Below are 26,617 nucleotides of genomic sequence, written 5' to 3' on the forward strand. Positions count from 1 at the left end.
TAAAGAAATCTTATTGAAGTTCTAAGAGATGTGTCTAATGAACAGTAACTTTAAACAGTGACAAAGGAGCTTGCAAAGAAAAGCGTCTGGACTTCTTTAAACAGTGACAGAGTCACAGGAGGGACCCGAGGCTTTCAGCTCTATTATGGATTTATGGATTTACACCTTGAAAGGTGTAAAAGGGCAAAATTGTTGGATTGATTTTTATCTGCAAGGCTAATACCTCATTAATAGTGTCACATATGTATTTTTTTTTTATTGCACGCAGTTTATTGTAGAGAACTTTTGGAAGCAGACTGTTACCAACAGATAGTGATGTGACGTTCTGTATCGAGGCTTCAAAGCTTGTGTCGGGTAATGGAGGGGGCGTTTCCGCGATGCACGTATCGAGGCTTGCTTCATTTATGGGAGGAGCTGAAAATGATGATGACGTCCGAAGCCTCGCTGCCCGGCTGTACCACGTGACTGGTTCATGAAGTGGTTCGAACTTTGCCACGAGATATGACAGCGATATAAACCCCTCAGACTTCATTCAAAATGTGGGTGTTTGATGGAGAGCTGCGGTTAGTGAGTTTGGAGACAGTTTGGAGGTTTATGAGAGTGAGGAGAGAAAGTCAGGAGAGAATGGAGCCAGCTAAGAAGAGGAGGATGTCCTCCCCTGTGTGGGAACATTTTGATTTTATTCCTCCCAACAAGGTATGTAAATTTCTACAGAAGATGTATTTTCATAATACTGATGGTGCAACACAATTTATGTTAAGCTGTCTTTACTTTTGTACAAGGTGAAGTGTTTTCTATGTGCCAGGGAGCTGGGATATAACAACAACACCTCATCCATGCTTAGGCACTACAGAGCTTTGCATGAGAATAAGAGGAACACCGATTGTGGAGCAAGACCAGGTGAGCCATCAAATGCCATGATAATATAGGATGCAGTAATGTTACTAAATGATATAATAATATTATACAACTGTTATAAGTTACGTGTGTGATATTTATATTTGTGCTTTGTCTTTATTGTTTTTCCTCAGGAGAACAATCTCAAATAGATGAAGACCTGGTTACCATGGTGATTGAGGACTCCCAGCCATTTAGCATTGTGGAGGACAAAGGATTCAAAAGATTTGTTAAAGCATTAAATCCTAGCTATGTTCTCCCCACTAAAGGTTATAAAAGCAGTGAAAATTTAGTTTTTACAGAATAGAATGTGGGCAGGACTGAGGCCTCAGTGCGTAGCTGTCCATACCTCAACGTTACAAAAGCACAACCACTGTGTTAGTCCCCATAGGGAAATTGCTCCTCTGCATTTAACTCATTCACTCAGTGAAGCAGTGGGCAGCCACCAATGCAGCGCCCGGGGAGCAGTGTGTAGGGACGGTACCTTGCTCAGGGGTACCTCAGGGTAACCGTTCAGTGGAGTCGAACCCCCGACCTTCTGATCATGGAGCCACCACTCTACCTACTGAGCTATCCCTGCCCCCCCCCCCCCCCCTTTTTTTTTTTTTTTTGTAAAAAAATAATTTCATCAATAAAAACTTCACTATGTACTTTTAAAGAAGCTAACAAATTTCTTCCATTATTCATTTTAACTTTGCTGCTTTTTTAATGCTTTGTTCAGATAATAATGTACGGACAAAATGGTGAAGTCCAGATTTCTGGGTGGATATGATATCAATGAAACCAGGCATGAATATCTTATTAAGAAGGCTGGGGTTTATCTAACAAACCTGAATGTGTTACAGGTTACAGGTTAAGCAAAGATAAATCACAGGATATCAGTTTGTATACAACAATGAATATCACCAGACATATTCACACAGTGACTTACTTTATTCAAACAACAACAGAACGCTTAACACTGAAGTGTTTGAAACATTCAGTGATTTGTAAAACAAGCAGAAAAAGTCTTTAATGCGGAAATACATTTGGTACGACCCGACTCATAAGCCTCTACATAAATATAGAGACTAACAGCAGGATTTCACAAAGTAGAGCTTTTATTTTTAAGTTCCATAATAAGTTAGTGGTACCAACTACTTTAGCTCAGACAAAGACTGCTGTGCTTCCCCCAAAGCGTCCATCAGGTGTGCTCAATTAGCAACAGCTGAACACTTTTTCACTGCAGAGAGAATAGGAGCTGCAGAGGGTGCAACAACAATTAATAAAGCTAGACTTGATTGAATAATTATGCTTTACATGTTCAAATGTAACATTTTTGGGTTGTAATCAGCTAAAAAAATGTATCCATCAAGCTTTGCATCATGGTAGAAATCTCAAATATTTTTGGAAACATAAGACAGAAAATATTTAGGCAGTTATTTCCAATGAATACAATAATGGTATTACAAAAACAAAAATAGCACTCGGGGACTGGTTTTAACAGGAAATATTCAAAGAAAATGCAAATTGAATTAATCTAAAATCTATACAAACAATATAAACTTGTCATGCAAAACCTGATTATTTTTAATAAACTGTATTTAAAATAAAAACATTACGTTGAAAAGCATTAAAATATTGAAACATGGAATAACCTGAGGGTGAAGAGATCAATAAAACAGCATGTAATTTTTTTAAAATCAAATTAATACTTTTAAACAAAGTAAACTGAGGAATGGTCGTTGGACATGTGAAAATATCCTTGTTTACCATGTTCATGTTTGCGGCCCTAATACGGGCAGACACACGATAGACCCTCGACTGCAAACATATATACATATGCTAAGAATTGCGCTGGGAGACACTTAAAAGAAGTGGAGGATCTATCGGTTTTGTGAGGAAAGAAAAGATGAGAGGTAAATGTGTTAGCCTAAAAATCCATCATTAGTGTTATGTGAATATTGATAAAACACACCTAGCATGTTTTGAGTTCCTGCAACTGGTCCGTCGGGTTATTGTCTCCCCAGAAACACTTCCCTTGTGCTTTTGGAAATTAGTTTTTTCCTATTTCGTTTTGTGTGCTTTTGCAGCGTTTTTTTTTATAGCACAATGAAAGCGGCAGGACCAGATGGCATCACCGGCCGTCTGCTGTGCTGACCAACTAGCAGGTGTGCTCACTTCGATTGTTACAGTTGTTACAGTTCAGTCACAATAGTGCCCAGCAGACTGTTCACAAAGTTGAGGGATGTAGGACTCAACAGCTGTCTGGGTGTTGGACTTCCTCACTGGCAGAACTCAGGTGGTGAGGGTGGGTAGATGCATCTCCGACAGCATCACCATCAAGACGGGAGCGCCACAGGGGGGTGTACTCTCGCCACTGTAATACTCCCTCCACACTTCAGACTGTGTGGCCACTCATTGCTCCAATACCATTGTGAAGTTTGCTGACGACACAGTGGCGTTGTGTGCCATCTCCAACAACGATGAGGTGGCCTACATGGATGAAGTGAAGAATCTGGCATCGTGGTGTCGATAATATCGACAAGGCCAAGGAGCTGGTGGTGGACTTCAGAAGGAGTCAACATAGAGACTACAAGGCCATTATCATCCACCGAGCTCCAGTGGAGAGGGTGCAGTTCTTCAAGTACCTCAGTGTCCACATCTTCTCAGACTTGACATGGTCTGCCCACATTCTGCGCCTGTACCACCTACGACAACTGAGGAAGTTCAGGTTCTCTCCAGGGATCCTCAGGACTTTCTATACAGGCGCTGTGGAGAGCATCCTCACACAGAACAGCACATCTTGGTATGGAAACTGCTTTGTCAAGGACAAAAAAGCTCTTCAGAGAGTGACCGTATGGCAGAACGCTGCTGCGGGGCTGCTCTCCCCTTCCTACAGGACATTTACACTAAGAGATGCTGGGCCAGAGCAGCTCAGATACTGAGCTTTGCTCCACCCCAGCAACAAATTGTTCCAGATTCTGCAATCAGGCAAAAGGTGCCGCACCATCCGGACAAGAACAAAGAGGCTCAAGAGGAGCTTCCACCCTCAGGCCAACCCCCAACCAACCATAATGAACTGAGACAGGACTCACATATTCCCATTTCACGCCTGATCCTTCTGACTTCATTGCATCACAAGCCACTTTAACACCCCACTCACACAATATACATTCCCAAATTTTGAACTATAAATGTCCAGATTGTTTTATTCTATTTAACTGAATGTATGCAATTCACTCACTTATTGCACGTAATGTCCTCTTTGTATATATGTACTTACTTACTGTTGTTAGGTTTTGTATTGTTGATTGTCATTTATGCTTAGAAATATTTACTTATATATGCTTAGAGTTTTGTAATTAGTTGTAGATTGGTAGAGGTTTTGATCCTTGATAGTCTGCAAACTTTGTGTGTATTAGAGAGCACTTTGGGAGCATGAGAGAGGTCGTACCTTCTCTTGTTGTTTTATGGTAGGATTAACGTAGCTACGTTTGTTTTAGTTTAAGTGCTTTTTGTTTAGATGAACTGCAGGACTTCCTCACCGTGTTATTTAGGTTGAACCATTTAGGGTGAGGGGGAGGCTACCCTCTTCCTGACCAAGGATGTTTGCTTGTGTGCTTTTATGTTATATGACCCTTTGATCAGCAGCGCGCACACACACACACACACACACACGCACACACACACACACACACACGCAAGGTACTCTTTGTTTGTATGTAGACGTCATATGTTAATGAACCTATGCATATTCATGTAACCTCAATAAAAGAACAGTGGTACGGGAGAACGAAGAGAGCAACTGGGGTCAAGCGAAGGAACGGCGTCTGTCCGGTTCTCTCCCGTGCACGAGAAACATGAAGAACTTTGCCTACTCGTGTCTTGCTTTGCTGTGTAATTATATTGTCTTCAACGTTCCAGCGAATAGGTTCAAGCTACAAACCTATCATTAATTGGTCCTTCAATGCCGGAGCCCTGGAGTCGACATTCACCGAGGGGAGGAGAGGCACGTTGAAAGACTGACGTCAGCCAGGAAGTTCCTGTGGATTAACTGTCTGTCTTTTCTCCTCGATGAATGACGATCGGCGGGATTCGAGGCTGATATTACACGCTAAGATAAGAGATAAGATAAGATAACCTTTATTAGTCCCACACGTGGGAAATTTGTTTTGTCACAGCAGGAAGTGGACAGTGCAAAAGTTATGAGGCAAAAAACAACACCGAGCAACACCGAGTAAGTTTAGAGTCCAACTCTAACTGTATATCTTCGCCGCTCAGTGGGGAGTTGTCCGTGGCCGCTCAGTGGGGATAAAATTCATTGTTTGTACGTCTTCGCCGCTCAGTGGGGCGTTGTCCGTGGCCGCTCAGTGGGGATAAAATTCGCCGTCTAAGTGGGGTGATGTACAAAGCCGCTCAGTGGGGTTTTTTTGTACAGAAGCATTAAGTCGCAGAGTTGCGCAGTTCGAACTTTTTTGGTTCGCCGTCTTAGTGGGGCGAAATACAGACCGCTTTGTGGGGTACTGTAGTGTGTTCTCCACCGCTCAGTGGGGTGTTGAGAAGTTCCGCGGGGTCCAGATTGTGCTGGACAATAGGCCTATTTTGTGTTGTTGTCGTTGCTGTCGTCGTTGTTGTTGTTGTTGTTGTTGTGTGAGTGTGTGCGGAGCAGAACACGTGGTCTTTGACACCGGCTGTTGTTGTTATCATGGGTTTCTAAGCAACCAAGAGTGAGTCGGAGGGAGACAGACGTTTATGCTGGACTTTGCTCCTGGCAGCACAAAGCATTTAAATAAAAATGAAAGAGAGCGACGGCTCCTTAGCTGCGCGGGGTTCACGCGAGCACGGTCGCGCGGGTTTCACGCGGACCTGAGCCGTGCGGTTAATCGCAGGCTTATAAATGGAAGAGATTCAAATGTTAGAAGTTTTCAGAAAACACACCAGCCTTGAAGAGCATGTGGAGAAGGCCAGCCCACATCAGCAGCACTTGAGATGTGCTGTGGTGAATGGCTTTCCCCCACCCCCTTGCTGACACAAAATGTTTATTCTTTAGCTTGCCCTGATCGACAACAGCCTGTGCTCCAGACCATAGATTTAGTTGAGGTGGATAATTGCTAAAAGTAATCTGCATTAAGCTTAGGGGTTACTCAAGTTCAGTACAATGACATATGAGGTGAAGTGATATAGGCAAATATTTAAACTAATGAAGTGCATAGAGGCACTTGACTTGTGTGAAAGACTGTCTTCTTATTATGAGCCATTGTTGAGATATAGAGCACACCTGTGAAAACAACTAATATGCTGAACCCTGTATGACACATCTAAAAGTACATGATGGAGAAGCTGAATTGAATATGAAAGTGCAAGACTTTGCCACTGCGGGGTTTTTTTTTTTCTGAGCTGATGAGCAAGCTACACATTATCAGATTGAGAGCTGTCTGAGAACTCCTCAAAGAGAGGGAAACAGAACTATGATAACTGTGATAACTGGAGTGTGCAGCGTTTCCGTGAGCAGTTTTCCTCCATCTTGACTCATGTGTGTAGAGTGTTTATAGCATCAGCATCATGTTTTTGTTTATTTGTTTTGTTGGGTTAAAAATAATTAAATAAACTTGTGATCATACACATGGATCACCATGGCACATATCATCAGCCACATGATTTATTTATGCAGATGACAAAGTGAGTGTGAATGTGTCTGACGTCACAGTGTTTTTGTGCGCTGTGTAAAAGTAATTGCCTCTGATTGTGAGAGCGGTGATTCTGCAGGTCACCAGCTATTGTAAAGAAAAAAAAAAGAGTGAAAACAGAAAGAATTTATATTGTAGATGAAAGAAATCATAGGAAAAAGGTTTTGTGTTGATTAGCCAAAAACAACTACAATCTAATTTTCTGCTTTTAAGAAAGGACTGTTCACAAAAACAGAGAGAGAGAGAGAGAGATGTGTGTTGATTAAGCAGTGATGATAATGAACATGTCAACATGTTTAATGTTTTGTATTTTCTTCTATTTAATCTCAAAAAGCTCCTAAAACAGTCAGTGATCACTGTTGACCTCCCTCGGCTTTTATTACCGCTAATCATTTATTTAAGCTCAGTTTTTAAAACCTTAGGATGTAACTACAGCCCAGCCCATGCAGCAGTATATGAATGACTAACCTCGTATTGTGGATGGATTATCTCAGTTGTTCTCCTGGCTGAAGTTTGGTCCTTTTACAGCATCCTGCCATGCGATTACATTTGTTCCTGACCACCGAGAACACTCACGTTAACTTTTATCGCGTGGAAAAAAGTTAGCTTGTTTATATTATGCTAACATAGCTGTGTCACTAGCGGTCACGTAGCACATCATTATATACCAGCTAGCCCAACTTCAGTAACCCTACAAACGTCACTGCTGTTTAGTTTTCTGTCTTCATTTATGCTGGAAGTGATAGCAGAGCTGTACGTTTTAATTTGTTTCCAAAACCCCGCAGTCAGGACATGCTATATTGTATTTAGATAGAAGCTAGCGAGCAAACTCCCTGCTAACTTCTAACTCCGTTAAATGTCATAAATTCCGTTTTCTTGGATGCCTGGATGTTAAACTCAATTGTTACACCTGGTAGAGCAGAACGCTGATCATTTTATTAAAGATGAAAGAATTTAGACAGTTTTTCAACTCTCAGTAATGCCACAGTGATCGTTTGATATATGGACCTGCAGCGGAGTTTAGGTCCAGACACGGCTAGTGACGTCAGACTTTACGACCGGATAAGGGTCTGATCTGTGTGTGATCCCAGTACACCTCTACTGACGAAGGAAAAAAAGAGTGCACGCTGTTAAAAAACTGCAGCGAATACGCTCACAAGCCGCTAGCAATCAGGCTAACTTAGCATGCTAGCATTTCAGCTGTGTTCTCGGCTAAAACTCATTAAAAACGTATATTAGCGAACTCCGCCCTCCACAAAACTTATCCCGAATGAGTCTCTTAATGACAAACAAAAACACGGCGGTTCGGCTGTATTCACATTGCAACTTGGGGTCTGAACAAACTTTAATTAGCAGATAGCAACGTAGCAGTGACTTACCTCCGGCCATGCTGAAAGGAGCTGTGACCGGGGCACACATGCACGCGCCTACGTCACCACGCAGCGCACACACACACGAACGCACACAGACTCAGATCACACAGGTAGGAGATTGAGATGCAAAACGAAATATTTAATTAAAAAAGGGGTGTTTTGGGTGAAATTCACAAGTATTTAACACATATGTTACATATACTTGCAGTGGAAATTAGCAAAGCATCAACTGATGAGACAGGAAGCGCTGCAGAACACACAGGAGAAGAGACTACCACACTAAAACAGGTAGTAAGAGAAACACACACACTAAGACAGACAAAACCAACAGAACAAATGGGGCGAGACACACAGAGATGTGACCAGGGAAGCACAGCTGAACATTGATTGGTTGACTGTTGTGAAGGGGTGTCTCTTCACCATGGAAATGATTGTGTGATCATCCACCGCTGTTGTCTTCCATTGAAGTCCAGGTCTTTTTAAAGGAATAACGGATCTGCCCACACCTGCCCATGAAATAGTGTCAAATTACTCTTTAAAAAGAGGATGGCACATGTTACGGAGCTGAAACTCCTTCATCCAATTTGAATGTGAAAGCTGATCGTGTCAGTTGTATAACTAGAACTGGAATATGTCTCAGTAAGCAGTAAAGAAAACAAAACTTCCGTTAGTGTCCAAACTTGTATGGACCTAACAGTATCCTCCTATCCAGATGATATCTTTTTCAAGGAGGGATGAAGCCTCACGGAAGCTTTTAACCATCCAGTTGGTTAAATAAAGGTTAATTTCTTGAGGCTTCATGTGCACACAAACTGCCCTGCTGGTAAATACATCTCTTTTTTGGTTATACTGCAGGTAATGGTAATGGAGCTCTATCAATGTGGAAAAAAGTCATTAGTCTGATTTCAGTGAGGCATGTCATAGTGTTTTCAAATGATGATTTCAAATTATGCTACTGGGTGGACTTTATTCATCTTAATGAAGAAATAATATTTTTACACTGTGCTTGGACTTAGTCGGTAATTTGATAATAACCTCTCTGTGTTTGGAGAAAACCCTTTCACATGGCACTGAGGAAGCAGGAGGATTCCAGTGTGCCACAACATACCTGTGTAGATGATACTCACAAGGTGCTGTTGCATCCCATTTGCTTGGCACACAACAAACCATTGTTAGGTGCTACAATGACAAGAGGTCTTGTGAATATTATAGCAGCAACATGTTTCATTATTTACAGTATTACTTTACTGGGAGAGACCATCACTGACGTCACTCGCCTGTAAAAAGGGAGTCTCGACACACGCTACATTAAAGACTTCCTGGATTAAATAAAACACACACTGAAGCTGCGATAAAGTACGTCCCATCACTATTTTCAGGGACGACATTTCAGCAAGACAATGCTAAACAGCAAACTGAATCTGAACAGACTTAATAACAGAAGAGTTCGGGTGCTGGTTGGTTCTTATGGCTCATGGTCAACAACCTTTGATCCATGGCCTTTGATCAATGGTTGTTGATCAGTGTTTGTTGGTTCACTTTCCAGCTATTTATCTCGCCTGTTAGTCACAAATACCCACCTGTGTTGGAGAAATGACTGTCATTACTGAGAATGATTTATGACCTGCCAGACTGCTTCATGTTGTAACCTTTTAAACTCCTAGAGTCCTGCAAGATAAAGGAACTGAAACCACGACTGCACCTGCCAGTTCCAGTCATCTCACAAGAAAGACATGTTCTGCAAAGACTGAATATGCTGATAGTTAGAGGAAGTCACATGACCATTGCTTCTATGTGTCCTAATACGGTTGTCATTGTGCACCATAAATCTTTTAGCCAACTAGAAGATTTATTTTCAGCTTTGCTCATTTCCACTGCAAGTATAGTGCTTTCTACTCGGTCTTGGTACATGTAACAAAAATGGTATCTGTCACGACTAGCAGGGCAAGCCGTGTGGAAATTATTAAAGTACCCAAGATGCAGGCAGCTTCTGAAGTGAGTGAGCTTTATTAAGGAGGATGATATAAAACAAAAAGGCGAGGGTAGAGTTAAGGTTCAAAATATCGGGGGTGGAGACAAGAGAAAAACCACAATAACAACACTGGTCCGGTCGGGTTACGTCAAACGATGATTTTAATGATCACACACGTGGGAGATGGACACTGATGCAGACAGCCTCAGATCTCAAAATGGTGGAGCATTGCTCAAACTCTTATAGCCTCTGGTGCCTCCACCTTATCATAAAAGCCTAAACATTCACATGCTCTCTCTCACACAGCGCCTAAGCTACGACCTTGGCTCCCTGTTTATCTGCTCCTGCTGAGATGGGGCAGAAAACTCCAGCATGTTCTCTTCTAATCAGACAAATAAGGCGATGACTTTTCTGCGAACAGTATTTCTTATAACTCAGCAGTATAATGCATCATAAAACAATATCATTCATTCACAATAAATCAACAGTCTACTTTAATGCAAATCAGTTTAACTGATGCAATAGTTATCAGCTTCTTCTAATTCAGGAGAATAATGCAAACTAAAACTACATAATAATTCACAATCTTTAATTAGGGGTATAACATGGCATAAAATAATATTATAATCTAACAATTCCCCCTGATGAGGTCATTAGAATAATGACCTCACAAACACCCTTCAGTTCAGTGTGGCCGGGTTCATCTCTTCTCACTCCTGAGGTCCTTTGTCCCCCTGAGGGGCGAACCATATGTGGGATGACCTCTATGTTTGCGCAGTTCAGATGCAAGAAAAACTATTATTCCAACAATAGCGGGTACATATGACACTCCCCAGTTCTCCCACAGCTTTATTTTGGTGCTACCTTATACCCTTCAGACGTACTCGGACTAGAACCTCTGTCCAAAGAGCTTTTAGCCTTTATTTTATTGCTGCAGCTACCAATGTCGTCCAGTTGGGTGATCCTCTGCTCTTCATTCTTCAACCTTAGGGGTTAGACAACCCTTCAGTCGTGGCACAGATCAGGGGATTATTCTGCCCCGATTTCAAACAACGATCTGTGTATCCTCCAGAAAAAGGAACAGGAAGGTGTCCCCCTTTTTGCCCAAGAGCCTCTCGAACTTCATTGGTCTGGTGTTCCCGGATTTCCGCCAACCCCTTCATGGTTATTGCTGTGTTTATGGGATCCATCCTTTTGTGGTGACTAGCTGGAGCCCAAACGCCATGACCCTTGGACTCAGTTGGTGTCTCGGCAGTCACTGTGTCTGTCTCTGCTGCGGAGGATCCTCGCATCTCTGTGACCTCGTCTGGTGTCTGTTCCTTTCTCTGTAAGAGACAGAAAACCAAAACACCTCTCTTCCTAACCCTAATAATCTAATGTTGTTATCTACTGACCTTCTAGTGATTCAGAATTGGTCTAAAACATTCAGAATGTTCCAAGGACTTATTCTAATCATATCCTATGTGTGTGTAAGCGTGTTTGCATTTAGCCCTCTGCACTCAAAGTCAATACCTACAATATATCAGTCCGGACCATCACGCCGAACGAAGCTTATGACCTTCAAAAGACCAAGTGCCAACTCATTATAAGCACATTTGCAAGGTGTGTCTGAGAATTATTGAAACCCCTCTTTTTAACAAAAGACAAAGAAATTAACAAATCTTCTAAACGCTATTCACTTCATTTCAATGATTAATGCTTAAACATGGACGTGATGATCTATGCTTCTCACTGATTCTCTAAAAAAGTCCAGAAACTTCCCGGACCGCTATTAGCTTAAGCTTTACCATACCTAAGGTATTAAAGACACAAATGAAGTTATAAAATGTTCAAATAATCCTGGTTTGATGTTAAAGCTCAACCTTCCCCCCCTTTTTTGACACATTCCAATGTGTCAAATCAACGGAGCTAGAACATTCAAAAAAAGTTAGGCAGCTACAAAGTTTCCCAGACTCTTACGGTGTGTTCACACCGAACGCGATGGACGCGAATAAAACGCCCCAAACGCCCCTAATTTGACGCGTGTACATTCGCGTCTCAACGCGTGTCCAAGAAAAATCCATCGCGCGTCAAAATATGATATTTTGACGCGCGTGACGCGCGTGAACCGGAAATGTGGGAGGAATGTGGGAGGGAGTTGTGCCAGACCTGGTTTTGCAAGATGGCAGCTATCGAGCTAGCGCTTCAAGAGAGAGTCTCCCTTCTCTATTTACTGTGGAGAGCAGAGCAGCAGCGTAAAAGACGTCCTCGCCGTACCTGGGTCCATCAAGTCCTCCAGGCGCGTGAGCAGTTTGGTGAGTTTCACCATTTGCTCCAGGAGCTGCGCCTGGATGACGGCAGATTCCAGCGATATCATCGTCTGTCACCCGGCCAGTTTGAGGACCTGCTTTCCCGCGTCGGTCCCAGAATCGCCCGCCTAGACACCAATTACAGGCGCTCAATCCCACCTGCAGAGCGCCTGTCCGTCTGCCTGAGGTTAGTAAAAGTGGTCAATACGGTAGTCCTTTATTGATACCTGTGCTAATATATGCTAAACCATCCATTTATACACTGCTAACATGGATGTGCTATGCTAACAGTGAATGCTGTCGGCGTTTACTGATGGCATAGCACATCCATGTTAGCAGTGTATCGTGTATACACTGCTAACATGGATGTGCTATAACAGTGAATGCTGTCGGCGTGTATAAACTATCATTTATACACTGCTAACATGGATGTGCTATAACAGTGAATGCTGTCGGCGTGTATAAACTATCGTTTATACACTGCTAACATGGATGTGCTATGCTAACAGTGAATGCTCTCGGTGTTTACCGATAGCAAACTGGTACTGTTTATAATATTTCTAGTGATACTCAGATGGTCTCATCAAGTCCCGATTTAATTTAATTCGATTTATGCTGTTATCAGTGGTTGAATGATAGCATGGCTGTGGTGTCATAGGTATGGTGAGCCAGATCATCCCCCAGGTAGCGACGGCCATCTGGGACTGTCTAGTGGACGATTTCACGGCTGTGCCTTCAACTGAAGACTGGCGGTCCATCGCAGAGGGATTCCAGGAGTGCTGGAACTTCCCCCTCTGTTGTGGAGCTCTGGATGGGAAGCACGTCCAGACGAAGGCACCCCCCAACTCAGGATCCATGTTCCACAACTACAAGGGAACTTTCTCCTTTTTAAAATTTTCTTAATAAATGGATCTCTACTCCAAAATAACCTAACCTCTCTTTATTCTCTTAAGTAACTTGTCTTCACTATGTTCCTATAACCAGTGTGATGCAAAAGTTTGAGCAACCTTATTAATAGTCATTATTTTCCTGTATGAATCGGTTACAGTAAAAAATGTCAATTACATATATCATATAGGAGACACACACATTGATATACACTACATATTTATGTTATTTCTCTTTTTATGTGTTGCCAATATATGCACCTGCTTTATTTAGTGTAAAGTTATTGCACACTTTCTGTAAATCCAGTGAACTGCATTTCACTTCTCAAATATCACTGTGTGTGTCTCCTATATGATGTATTTAACTGACAATTTAAATTGTGACAAATAACGATTTGTACAGGACAATGATGGCTATTAACAAGGTTGCCCAAACTTTTGCATCCCACTGTATCAGTATATTTTGTCATTAGTATAATATGAAATAAATTCTACTTGTGTCAAGTCGGGTGCCAATATTTGCTGTGTAGTAGAACAGAGACATTTGTCATTATAAATGTTTATTTGATAAAATATATAAATTCAGTAATAAAAAGATTCAACATAAATATATGAAATTTAACTATTTACAGAGAGACAGGAATAAAAAGGACCCAGCTTGGAGTGGAAGAGCCTCAGGGGAGAAGGAGGAGAAGAATAAGAACATTGTTTCTGCCCTGGAGAGCTGCTGCCTCATCAGAAAACTACTGATCATTAGGGTCCAATGTTTCCAAATTTAGCACAGCTGTGCTGTTGTCAAAAACTAATTTATGAATTTGGAATTTCACGAATTCTCGTGTCTGAGGCGGCATGCTCTCCAGAGCAGGAACAAGGCCGAGGAGGAAATACTCTGTTGCAGACGGGCGTGGCCTCTTTAGGGACTCCAGGATAGCCAGCTCCACCGCCGATGGACCATCCTAGGACCCTTCCCTCGACCGCCTTCGAGCTCTCCTCCTCTGTGGGCCTGTAAAAAACAGAACAAAACACCACAAAGAAATGAGAAGGCTGCTACTAGATTGTCATTTTCAAAATTGAAAAAAACCAGGATATGAACAGATTGGTTGTAGATATTTAGTAAAGGTGATCACAAGGGAATCCAAGCAAGTAAAAAGCTATCAGTGCTTGATGTTCATACCTGTGGGTGCAGCAGCAGGAGTGGAGGGACCAGGGACTGGGGAGTCAGGAGAAGCAACAGGGGAGGACTCTGCTGCATGATAACTTGACTCTATCAAGACAATATTAAATGTTAACAGGTTGAAGACAATAGTCATAGAGAATATTATATTATTATATACTTATTATTATATACAGTGGTCTCCCATTTATTGCAGCACATGAACAGTAGTCACAGTTCTCACAAGTTGATTCTCAAAGTGCAAACCTTTGTCGATTTTAAAACGTAAAAGTATTATGCCGCGCTTTTTCTCCGTCTGCGGCGCCACTTTTGTGCGCCTTTTTTGCTCCCGGTGCAGGTGTCTATTTCCGAATGAGGGTCATAGTTATGAGTGTTTTTGTGCTGTTTTTTTCTATTTGAAGTGATGGTTATCAAAACCAAACATGATAAGTTTGGCAAGCGCAGGAGACACGACACGGAGGAGATTTGTCATTTGGGCTGCAGAATGCAATGCGCATCGTTGAAAGCTGTACGGTGCAATAAAAAAAATCAGCGAAAAGGCGAGGCAGTGACGGATGAACAGCGGGACTACTTTATACTGTTTATTAATAAACAAAATATATTCCTGTATGACAACACGCATAAATTAACTGCCTACATTAATTAATTGTAAACATACCTTCTGACTGACACTCCCCTGCTGCCTCTTCGGGCTGTCCCTGGTCCTCGGGGGAGAAGTTCTCCACGGTCCGCACCATATTACCGCTGGTCTCCCGCGGGGTGAGGAAGGGGTCCAGAAACCCCATGACCGCGAAGAACTTCCATCTCCTCCCCGATCCTGCTGCAGACCCACTCCTCTTCTCCTTCTCTGACCTCTTCTCCTTATTATATGTGTCCCTGAGGCTCTTCCACTTTCTCCTGCAGATGTCCTCTGAATAAACGCATTATCTGGTTAGCGGAAAGGTATTTGTACAACAGTGGGAAAATCGCGGGACAGTAGGCGCGCTTGCTAGCTTTTGCACGGCTTCATCGGGTCAGTCTGAAAATTAAAAAGAAGAAGGAATGAACTTACCAGGTTGCCCGATCTCCTCACTTATGTGTCTCCAAGCTAGGTCCTTTTTATTCCTGTCTCGGTAGAAATAGGAGCTGGCATCATATAGCTCGGGGTGGTTAGCCACGGCGCTGATCAGCTTTTCCTCCATACTGAATGAAGAATGAAGGGCTTTGGCTGGATCTGCCCCTTTGACCTAGGTCAGAGCCACGTCACCAGGCTCCTGATTGGTTGTCGCGGCGCGATTTGACGCTGGAGTTCAGATTTTTCCAACTCGAGCGGTAGACGCGAAACGCGCGTATGCACAAAGTGCAACACAAAAACTCACGCGCGTGGTTTTATTCGCGCGTCAAACGCGCCTGACGCGCTACACTGACGCGCGTTTCGCGCGTCAAACGCGCCTGACGCGCTACACTGACGCGCGTTTCACGCGTTTTGGCGTTTTCGCGACGCAAATCTGCTTCCGAATTTTCGCGGGACCCGCAATCGCGCGTCTACGCGCCTTTCCATTGACTTTACATGTAAACCTGACGCTCTATTCGCGTCCATCGCGTTCGGTGTGAACACACCGTTAAGGTGATCCGCGTGTAACGTTCTGACTCAGGTATTTAATATTTTAATAAATGTCGTTTAATTAACTGCCACTATTTAAACTAACCTTAAAGACATAATTGAAGAAAAGATCACAAAGAATAACATGATATCAATGTTATGTAAGCGTGTGTGGCCTTCTATGCTCGAAGCCTTTCCCCTCAATAGATCAGTCAGACATTCGCGCTGACTGTAGCTTTTAACCCTTATTAACTTGAGCACAACTCTACAATGAGCAACAAGTTGCAATATGTATGAAAATGATCATGGTTACACCTGCAATGAAAAATTATATCATTATCCTAACACCTGTAAATAGAAGATTCATCAGAGGTTATAACAATCACAGGAACACAGATGTTAGTATAAGGTCAAAAGCTTCAATAAATGATCATCGATGCAATGCTTGTTGCTTGATTCTCATACAATAATAATGCTGATATTAAAAATAACAGTATAACACCCCCTTTTATCCCGTTTCACTCGACACAAACGTTTATAAATGCCTCTTTTACTCTTAATTTTATTTCCCCCTGTTCTCCCCTTACTGACCACAGCAGGGGGATCTTAGTTTTGAATCAGCCATGAATCCAGCTCACCTGATTCATCAGTGAGCTCCACCATCACTGGCGTCTGACAGGGTGGCGCTGCATACTCGTCCTTTAATGTCACTATTTTCAACCTGTTAATTAGAGTGTTTAAACCTGAAGTCGACTACGTCCACAACAAATCAATACAGCTGTAAATGTGGCCAATTATCAATCTATTACCAATCAACAACAACAGATAACTTCTATTTTATGCATGCTTTTAATCAACCACTCACCCAGAGGATCTCCAATCCCAGGAAATGCCTTCTCCTCCTTTAATGAGTCTGTCCCCCTTCCATGCCCTGGTAACCGGTCCATCCAGAGCCATATGATCTCAAATATACATACAACAAGCCAAACCACACCTTGGTCACACCAACCCTCCTCCGCCCCGAAGATGTCCAATGCCATCCTCGTATGGACTGTCAAAAGTGGCTTTAACGCTGACTGTTCTGACAATCCATCTTATACCGTTCCTGGTCAGATTTGCCAATCTCTGCACCAGGGTTTTAAACGTTTCGCCATTTTCATTAGGTTTTATTTTTATTTAGTTTCGACTCCAGAATTTCAATTTTTTCCAGTTGTAATTAGTTTTTACCAATTCTTTGCTAGTTTAGTCTAGTTTTTATTTTCTGAAAATCCTTAGTTTCAATTTAGTTTTATTTGTGTTTTACAAAAATTAAGTGTAACAAAATCTCAGTTCCATCATATCAATCATGCTCTTCTAATTATCCTTGGGTGTTGAAACTAATCACTATTAACTCTAGCCGCACCGAGTGTTCCTAATTTTGGTTGAAGTGAATTGATAACCTTTTTGAAGGCGATTGTTTCACACATTTATTTAGATGTCCCAGTCCTGTTGTCTCGGGATGCATCACGCTGCCTTATCTGGGGTTAGCTGTTTTCTTGGGATGCGAGTTAAGTGGGTGAGCTCTTCAAGGAGGGGGAGAGTGCTCCCCCTGATGAGCCCTTCAAGGTAAGCTAGGTTAACCTTCTTGTGTGAGCTTTTCAAGTGCACTTCGAGGTTTGTGGGATTTTTAGTTTTATAAATGTCCCTCATAACCCCCTGATGACCCAGTATTTCATTTTTGCGCAATGTAGTACACATTTAGTTTCTGCTTGTAGCTCTCATACTCTACTTGCCACTCCTCTAAGTCCTGATGTTTCTTAGCGAGGACAACAGTACCTTTAAAATTATATCACATGTGTGGGGGTGTGACCTTGCCAATTGTTTTTCCCACCTTTTCAAAATGGCTGGCGTGCCCACAAGCACATTTTATAGAGGAAAGAAAGGTAGGCTTGATATTTACATTTAAAATGTTTTGTTAAACTCAGATTTTTATTTTATTCAAAAAACAAACATCTAGTAAATAATTTGAGGGGTCTTTAAGAATTAGGCTTATTTAGTTTCACAGAGAACATGACTAATTTATTAATGTGTGCTCTACACATTGGGACTTTGTATTTATACTTATTTCACTTTTTCCTAATAGACAACTCTTTGACAAAGGCAGAGAGAATTCATAGCAGAATAATTGAGGGAGATTCAAACATAGATTTTTTCAAAAGATAAGAGTCATGTGAGCCAGATAGGAGAGTGTGAGAACCCAGTAGGAGCCACACAAAGATTATCAAGATGCAGTGGCAGATGTAATAGAGGAAAACACAGGGCCACCTGAAATCTGTCGTCCTATCTGGTGCAAAACCAACATGTAGGAGAATCTGGAATTTTTGATTTTGAATTAAAAAATAAAATATGGGTAAAATGCAGAAATGTTTTCCAGTAAAGTAAAAATAAGAGTCGCAATTATAGCTGAATCCATGACACCTAATTGTTTCTACAAGATCACGTCATTGCTAAAAGTTATCAGTGATCTCAATGTGCGAAAAGAACTCCCAGTATCTGGGGTTCAAGCTCCTCTTGGCTGAGAACCCTGGGACAAACATGTGAACAAGACCTGAATAATACCAATAATGAATAGTTCTTTCCAAAAATCAAGAAAAGGAAGCCCCAATCAGATGAGAGTCTAGCAAAATATGGTTCACTCCACTTGCCTGAAGTGGTTAACAGTCCAAGGCATTTCAGTTGTAGATTGGGTGCAACAATAAAACATATGTGAGATGTGGGAAGTGCCAAATGTTCCTTTGTGTCTCCAAATAAAAATAAAAAATCACAGTACTTCCTCAGATATCATAAATGAACTGACTTTTGTGAAATAAAAAGCCCAGTGCAATCACTTGTTCCTGAACCTATGGCTTACAGCTAGTGAAGTGTCAGTGACTTCTAAGTTGGTCCCTGATCTACATTTTTATGATATTGACATATAAATAAGTTTTAATATCCTGCTTACAAAAATTTCAGTGGAACATGTAATCTTCTTAACTAGCTCTTGAATGTTGTTAGTTTCACATTCGTGATCAATGAACTTCCCTTTTGCACTGTAGTGCACATGTTGTAAAATTTAAATAAAATTAGTTTAAAACAATTTTGTTTTTGTAATGTGTTTATTTCACCGTCCCAACACTTGATTTATCTTAAAAAGAAAAAAAGAAAAAAGAAAAAGAAAAAATGAAAATACTTATCAATGCAACTAAACACATTCTGCTATAAATCTAGTTAATTTTAGTTAGTTTTGTGAACATTCAGTACAGTTTTAGTTAGTTTTCCTTTTTGTTTTGATTTTATTTCCGTTAACGCAAATTTTTCCACTTCTAGTTTTCGTTATTTCATTTGTTGTCTTTAATAATAATAATCTTCTCTGCACCCTGGAATAAACATAATCAATATGATCAACATTTTGCAGCGTATCAATTCACCTTTTTGATTCAAATGCTCCATCCTTATGTGGTTTATGACATTATGTTTATCTAAACCTCCACTCTGTCTCTAAATGTTTGAAGAATTTTTCAAGTTCGGGGTCAAATTTTGAGAATTTGACCATAAGTGAAAGTTATGGCGTTCTCACCCCCTTTGGGGATTACCTTTTTCCAGTTTTGATGATATTCCTCCCCATTCTCTATTTTTTGCAAGTACCCCTCTTCGGTGGCGAGAAACTGTTGGTGTGATCAAGCGGGTGCTGTAAAAACAAAAGCTCAGGACAGAACAGTCACCAGTCATGTACTTCATTCAAAATTAACATATATCAAACTTCATATTGATCCTCTGAGTGTAATGGTACATTTTAATTTGCACTTCTCAAAACTAAAAACAATGTTTTCTTCGGCACCGTTTTTGTCTCAGTATCAAGTCAGTTAAAACTTTTAGTCGTCAGTCCATCACAGTCCAGTCACATGCATCCATCCACACACATTCATACCAAAAGTTGCTGATAATGGAGTCTCACGCGCAACCTATTCGAGGCTCCATCACCAGCAAGATGACGTCATCATTTTAAAGGAAACAGCTCCTTGTTTTTGGACTGGACTGACTCGCTGCAATCCTTTTAGGCTCAGGACTTCTCTGTGATCAATGTCACATATAAGTGACTTTTCTCCCAAGCCCATTATAATCATGGAGAAAAATACTTTGCGACTGTTTTCAGTAAGAATATTTTATAGCGCTTTAAAGTTCAACCTCTCAGGCCTGGATTAAAGAGCTGATTTGTTAAATCAGGAACTCACAAAATACCAAAATATCACCACCGGTGGATCATACCTCTCAGATGTTCTTATCTCAGTGCACTGTAACAAAAGCACAAACAAACGTAAACAATAAAACACTCATATAATAACAGATACTGGGGCCCATTGCAAACATGTCCAAGCATAAAACCATCTTTCTCTCTCTTAGAGAAAGAAAACAATCCAAACTTCACTGATAAAATACACCTAGTGTCAAGCAAAACCCAAAAATCAACCAAAACTTCACACACACTATATTGTGTAGGCCTACAGGCACCGTAACTCCTTTTTTTTTTTTTCACTGACAAAGACATATTGGATTGACTTGATTCAATAGTGGACACTGGTTGCACACAAATGTTTTGCTTTGGCAGAAACTTAAACAACTGAGTCAAATCAACACAACCTTTTCATATTCTCTCCGAAATAAAACTCACATCATTCACTCATCATTTTCACTCTGTACCACTGCTCCTTATCAGGCTGTGTGAAGCACAGTACACAATTCAGTGGAGGCCTTAAGCCATAAACAGACATCACGCACAGACATTGTTTTCACAACCAAACTACTTTAGACCTTGTCCCCTAAATCTACACAGATGCCCTCTGTGTGGCATGAAATGCATTTAACCAAATAACAATCAATGAGTTCTTATTGTTTTAACCGACTCCATATTTGGATGTTTGTGTGCAGCATTTGTTAGTAAAGCATTCTTCATTGCACAAGCTTGTAGATGTGTGTGTGTGTGGATCACTTCTCAGTGAATTGAATCAGCATTTCGATTTTTTGCAGGTGTGTGTGTCATTTCTCACTCAATCAACGAGTGCATATGTGCATATGTTTGTTTCTCTTCATTCTGAGTCAGTGCATGTAGATGTGTGTGTTTGTGTTCATCACTTTCCTGTTCTGGGTAAACCACGGCCTGAAGCGTGCCCTGGGGTCCTGCCCTCCTCCTTTTCAGTCCGTTTGCATCTGTTGGTGCTGCTGCTCAAAGTTCTGTCTATACTGGTTCTGGCCCCAATTGAGGCAGTGCTTTTCTCCAGTATCCTGCATCTTCTCCTTATTCCACTCCTCCTTAACTTGACCCTTTTGCTTCTGTAGCTCCTTCAGGGTTTTGATACGCAGCTCAATCGTCTGGATGTCTTATGTCAAGCTCCAGTCTACGCTGCTGCTCCAGCTCTTCCTCTGTTTCTCCCAGCCAAGTCAAGATTTTGTTCAGGTCAAAGTTCAGCTGCTGTCACTGCTGCTCGTTCTGCTTTGTTCTCATCTCCTTGCTGAGGTCCTGAGCCTGATTTCAAGTCCTGTGTCTGGGACTCCAAGCCTGATGGGTTCGATAATCAGCTAGCTCCTCCTGAGCCATGCTCAGTTTTCTGCTCTGATGCCTTGAGCTCTTACTGAGGGGCAGAAACCTCACAATCTTTTCCGTCCACTTCAGATTGAAGTCCATCGATGTTTTCCTTGCTTTGCTCCACGGCCTTTTGCGGCTCTGCTTTTCGGCTCTTCTCAGAGGTCAGCTCCTGGCCGAGCCCCGACACCTGTGCCTTCAGCTTATTTTCTCCTGGTGCTTTTGTTCATCCTGAGGTGCCTCCTGACCTCAGTTACTCCTCCTGTCTCTGGCACGCCCTTTTTGCTGCCCGATGGTCATTGTTGGTCCGTCACTGTCCTGCACAGTTTTAATGCAGAGTGGTTAAGGTCAGCATTGTTTTGCTCGGCCTCACTTTTCATCTGGGCTTAATGGGTGTCTCATCACAGCTCTGTCAGCTGAAGCTGTCTTTTTCCATATGGCAAGAATGTGAAGAGTGTGTGAGAGGGGTGTGTCCGATCAGGCACAATGCTGGTGGCTTTGCGAGTGCCTCGTTTTCCAAATCCAGATGTTTATTTCTCACGTACACAGCAACAGAGAGAACAGTCTGTTGTTGGGATGGCTGAGGTCCTTCACGATCTTCCTGGTCTTGGTCCAGCACCGCCTTCTGTAGATTGAGTGCAGGTCAGGGAGCTCGGAGCGGATGGTGCGCTCAGCTGATCGCACAACCCTCTGTAGAGCTTGTCTGTCCGGCATGGTGCTGTTCCCGAACCAGACAGTGATACAGCTGCTCAGGATGCTCTCGATAGTTCCTCTATAGAAGGTGGTCAGAATCGGTGGTGGGAGCCGGGCCTTTCTCAGTCTTCTCAGAAAGAAAAGACGCTGACGGAAATCTCCCCGTGTAGTGAAACGGGCCTTGGATTTAACGCTCTCCGTCTCTGCTGCATGAGATCATTTTCCTGCAGCACTGTTGATGTTTTCAAGTTGTTGTTGTGGGTCCAGCTGCTGTAGCATTTGGTCAGGGTCACATCAAAGATGGTAAAGGAGAGAGCAAAGATGGTAGGGGGGAGAGCAGGAGTCCAGGGTCAGCCTCGGCTTTTCCGGGTGACAAAGCAACCTGTAATCAAGCATAAAGAGAAAAAACAAAACAAACACAAAACAAAAACAGATGAACAGGAAAATGATGTTATTTTGGCTGCGTTATTCAGAGGGGGAGAAACACCGGGGCCAGGCCCTGTGTCAACCTTCTCTCCCCCTTTTTTTGTTTTTTCTCACCATATAATCCACTCATGACCCACTAAGCTGACAGGACAACACAGGTACATGTTAAAATTCTTAAGATCGTGTTTAAAAGCACAAAAATTGGAATTTTCTTTCATCTGGTAATCACTTGTATTAATCAATCAGCAGAAAACATGTCACAATTTGACTTTTCTAACCACTAAATTTGTCGTGTTATCACTGCTTGGTCAGACCAGTGCCTCTTTTTTTTTGAAGTTAAGTTGTTGTCCTGCAACCCAGAGAGTTTATTTGTTAGTAGTGGATAGACTTTATTATTTAACGGCGGATGTATGTTAAGTTTCACTGCTTTAAACTTGCTGGAAAATCTTCACGTGTTCATGAGTGTAAGCTGTTTCTTCATTGCGTGTATGTGCGTTTGTAAATGGGCTAATTTAACGTTTTTTCTCAAACGAGGCATTTCTCTAACACGTGCCTCTCTCTCACATTTCTCTGCTTGTGTGTTTTGTTTCACCTTTTTGTTGTGATGCTCCGGACGCCTTCCCAACCTCCACAAGTCTGTTGGCCCCAATTTTATGTGTTAAAGCTTCTCTTAATTTCTCCTTTAATTCTCTGCTAGCTGCTGTCTTTTCCACAGCTGCTGATTCTTGCTGAGTTTGGTTTCCATTACTATAATTTGCTTCGGCCGCTGTGCTTGTGGGGGCAGTTGGTCCAGGCCCGTAGCCACCTGTATCAACACACTGAGAGATTTATTTAATATCATTTTCATCACAATCTTACTCTGCCGGCTGACGTGCCGGTCTAAATCATACACAATTTGTCTCTTTTATATCAAAACCCAGCCGAACATCAAACATTCAGCGTAGTCATTCAAAACCTTATCTGTAGTATTATAATCAGCAAAATCAGCGTTTTAATTACAGGCATGTATCATTATTTGCAAATCATAATTATAAAACTCAAAAACACGCTAAACAGCAACAAAAGTCCTCTGTGCGCGTCACAGCTCATTTGCATGTTCACACACAATCTAAAAATAGCTCGCAGCGCTGCAGCGCGCTGTCGTCACACACAGGCTCACACAAAGCTCAGACAAAACTCTTTTATTTTATATTACAAAGACGTCTTATATTTACAATCACTGCAAGGCCAGACAGATTCAGCACCTAACAAATTTCGACAAATTTAACCATAACGGGTCCAACCGAAGAAAGGTCACTTTTTTGTAATCAATCAACCAGTATCAGACTCTAACTGTATCTGGCCTAATCCCTAAGGTCCCTAACTCAATTGTACAGTATTCAAAAAAGCACATAACACCGTATCTGACGGTGAAGTGGTGAAACCACTTAGTTGTTCTGGAGTGCCCCAGGCTCCACAGTAAACCAACTGACTATCCCTCAAAGAGGACGGGCATTGAGCGTCCCCAACCCCGGCAAGCGTTACCTCTGAGCAATGCGCTTCTTAGCGGACTCTAACCGACGTTCTATAATAATTTTCGCCTACACAATTTCGACAAATTTAACCATAACGGGTCCAACCGAAGAAAGGTCACTTTTTTGTAATCAATCAACCAGTATCAGACTCTAACTGTATCTGGCCTAATTTCTAAAATATACCTAGCCAATTCCCTACCAAACTACTTGAGCCTTTCTTTCATTTCCTTGGGACTCGAACCCAGCATTTCTTTCATACTTTTTCAACTTCATTAAAGACTCTTAGCCGACTTTAACTGCATAACACACACACGGGGATCCTCATCAAAATCAAAACAGGCCCTCTACCAGTAATTTCAGTGAGTAGACTTTAATTTAGTCATATCCAATTTGGCACACTTTGGAAATAATTCAACAGGTAGTGCCTTACCTTTACATAAGCCGGCTTATGCCCACTCACATCAGACCACTGGCTTGTGCCTGTCCGTTCGACAACCTCGGACCGTCCAAACCTTTAAATTCCACCCCAATACCACAGGACGAGCCCCCAAAATGTTAAGGTTCAAAATATTGGGGGTGGAGACAAGAGAAAAACCACAATAACAACACTGGTCCGGTCGGGTTACGTCAAACGATGATTTTAATGATCACACACGTGGGAGATGGACACTGATGCAGACAGTCTCTGATCTCAAAATGGTGGAGCATTGCTCAAACTCTTATAGCCTCTGGTGCCTCCACCTTATCATAAAAAGCCTAAACATTCACATGCTTTCTCTCACACAGCGCCTAAGCTACGACCTTGGCTCCCTGTTTATCTGCTCCTACTGAGATGGGGCAGAAAACTCCAGCATGTTCTCTTCTAATCAGACAAATAAGGCGATGACTTTTCTGCGAACAGTATTTCTTATAACTCAGCAGTATAATGCATCATAAAACAATATCATTCATTCACAATAAATCAGCAGTCTAATGTAATGCAAATCAGTTTAACTGATGCAATAGTTATCAGCTTCTTCTAATTCAGGAGAATAATGCAAACTAAAACTACATAATAATTCACAATCTTTAGTTAGGGGTATAACATGGCATAAAATAATATTACAATCTAACAGTAGCAAGAGCAGAACTGACAAAACCTAAACTGGGAAAACTAAGAATAAAACAAACCTGAAACCTTGAGACATAAACGGAGATGCAGGGAGACGTAGACAGATGAACCACACACACAAACGAACAACGCAAGTAGTAATACGATGGCACTAGTCCAATATGGCTGCCAACCAATCCGGTTTGACAACCGTTCATGTGTGGAAACACACAGGGCGTCAGAGGGGTTATATGAGTTCATGTGTTTTTAACTGGGTTTTAATTTAAACTATTTTTATCACTTTGGCGTGTCTCAACATTCAGTTATGCAGAAATACTTGTTCTTAAAAGCAAGTCTTTGTTTTTGCCTGGAGGGGTGGAAGCCGTTTTGGTTCACAGTGCACCTTAACAAAGCTGGAATGCTTTTTATTTACATCTAGTCAAAAGGGTTGGTAATAGTGTTTTAATCACACTAATTTTGTGATTCTGACAATGTGTCAGCTTGCAGTGATGCAAGCATCCATCCATCCATCTTCATCCGCTTTATCCGGGGCCGGGTCACGGGGGCAGCAGCCTAAGCAGAGAAGCCCAGACCTCCCTCTCCCCAGCCACCTCCTCCAGCTTAACACCAAGGCGTTCCCAGGCCTTTCGGACTGCCTCGAAGAGATTCTGGCAAACTGTCAGGCGTCTCAGGAGGGGAAAGCGGTGCTCTACCTGCACTGTGTATAGTGCTGGCGGAGAGCTGCTGACTTTGACTGAGAAAATTGGCAGGCGGTGGAAGGAATACTTCGAGGACCTCCTTAATCCCACTGACACGTCTTCCGAGGAGGAAGCAGAGTCTGGGGATGAGGGGAAAGACCCGCCAATTTCCGGAGGCGAGGTCACTGAGGCAATTAAACAACTCCTTGGTGGCAGAGCCCCTGGTGTTGATGAGTTCCTGAAGGCTCTGGACATTGTAGGGCTGTCCTGGTTGACACGCCTTTACAATGTTGCGTGGAGATCAGGGGCAGTACCCCTGGACTGGCAGACCGGGGTGATGGTCCCCATCTTTAAGAAGGGAGACCGGAGGGTGTGTTCCAACTACAGGGGGCTCACACTCCTCAGCCTCCCTGGGAAAGTCTATGCCAGGGTGCTGGAAAGGAGAGTTCGTCCGCTAGTCGAACCTCGGATACAGGAGGAACAATGCGGTTTTCGTCCTGGTCGCGGAACACTGGACCAGCTCTTTATCCTCTCAAGGATACTTGAGGGTGCATGGGAGTTTGCCCAACCAGTCTGCATGTGTTTTGTGGACTTGGAGAAGGCATTCGACCGTGTCCCTCGGGGTGTCCTGTGGGAGGTGCTGCGTTTTATTTCAAAAACGGCAAAAAATGGGAATTTCTTCTGTACGGGCAATTTCAGCCTGTTCACAAGTGATTCATTTAATCAAACCACTAGTTTTAATTTAACTATTTTTTACG

General features: G+C 42.2%; 1 protein-coding gene and 1 long non-coding RNA gene across 2 annotated transcripts; one reads left to right on the plus strand and one right to left on the minus strand.

The window, feature by feature from the left end:
* Positions 1–11,865: 11,865 nt before the first annotated feature.
* Positions 11,866–13,127, plus strand: LOC309702904. The gene is made up of 2 exons (XR_014275783.1): positions 11,866–12,386; positions 12,858–13,127. It is a non-coding gene; the product is annotated as an uncharacterized lncRNA (long non-coding RNA).
* A 95-nt stretch (positions 13,128–13,222) lies between these two features.
* Positions 13,223–15,791, minus strand: LOC309702903 (uncharacterized protein). Its single transcript, XM_082527537.1, has 4 exons — positions 15,312–15,791; positions 14,919–15,170; positions 14,261–14,350; positions 13,223–14,089 (listed from the first exon to the last, which is right to left on the minus strand). The coding sequence occupies exons 1-4, from the start codon at positions 15,439–15,441 to the stop codon at positions 14,043–14,045; spliced, it is 519 nt and encodes a 172-aa protein (XP_082383663.1). The 5' UTR covers positions 15,442–15,791; the 3' UTR covers positions 13,223–14,042.
* Positions 15,792–26,617: the final 10,826 nt, after the last annotated feature.

Source organism: Aulonocara stuartgranti, assembly GCF_965226115.1.
Source record: "Aulonocara stuartgranti genome assembly, chromosome: 3".
Taxonomy (NCBI): Eukaryota; Metazoa; Chordata; class Actinopteri; order Cichliformes; family Cichlidae; genus Aulonocara; species Aulonocara stuartgranti.

Bases quoted from the DNA above. Each gene is read 5' to 3' on its own strand.
- LOC309702903 (XM_082527537.1), bottom strand. From the start codon at position 15,441: ATGGAGGAAAAGCTGATCAGCGCCGTGGCTAACCACCCCGAGCTATAT. The intron at 14,351-14,918 runs GTATGTTTACAA...TTGTCTTGATAG, and splicing joins AGGGGAGTGTCAGTCAGAAG to AGTCAAGTTATCATGCAGCA. The intron at 14,090-14,260 runs GTATGAACATCA...TGTTTTTTACAG, and splicing joins TCCTGCTGCTGCACCCACAG to GCCCACAGAGGAGGAGAGCT.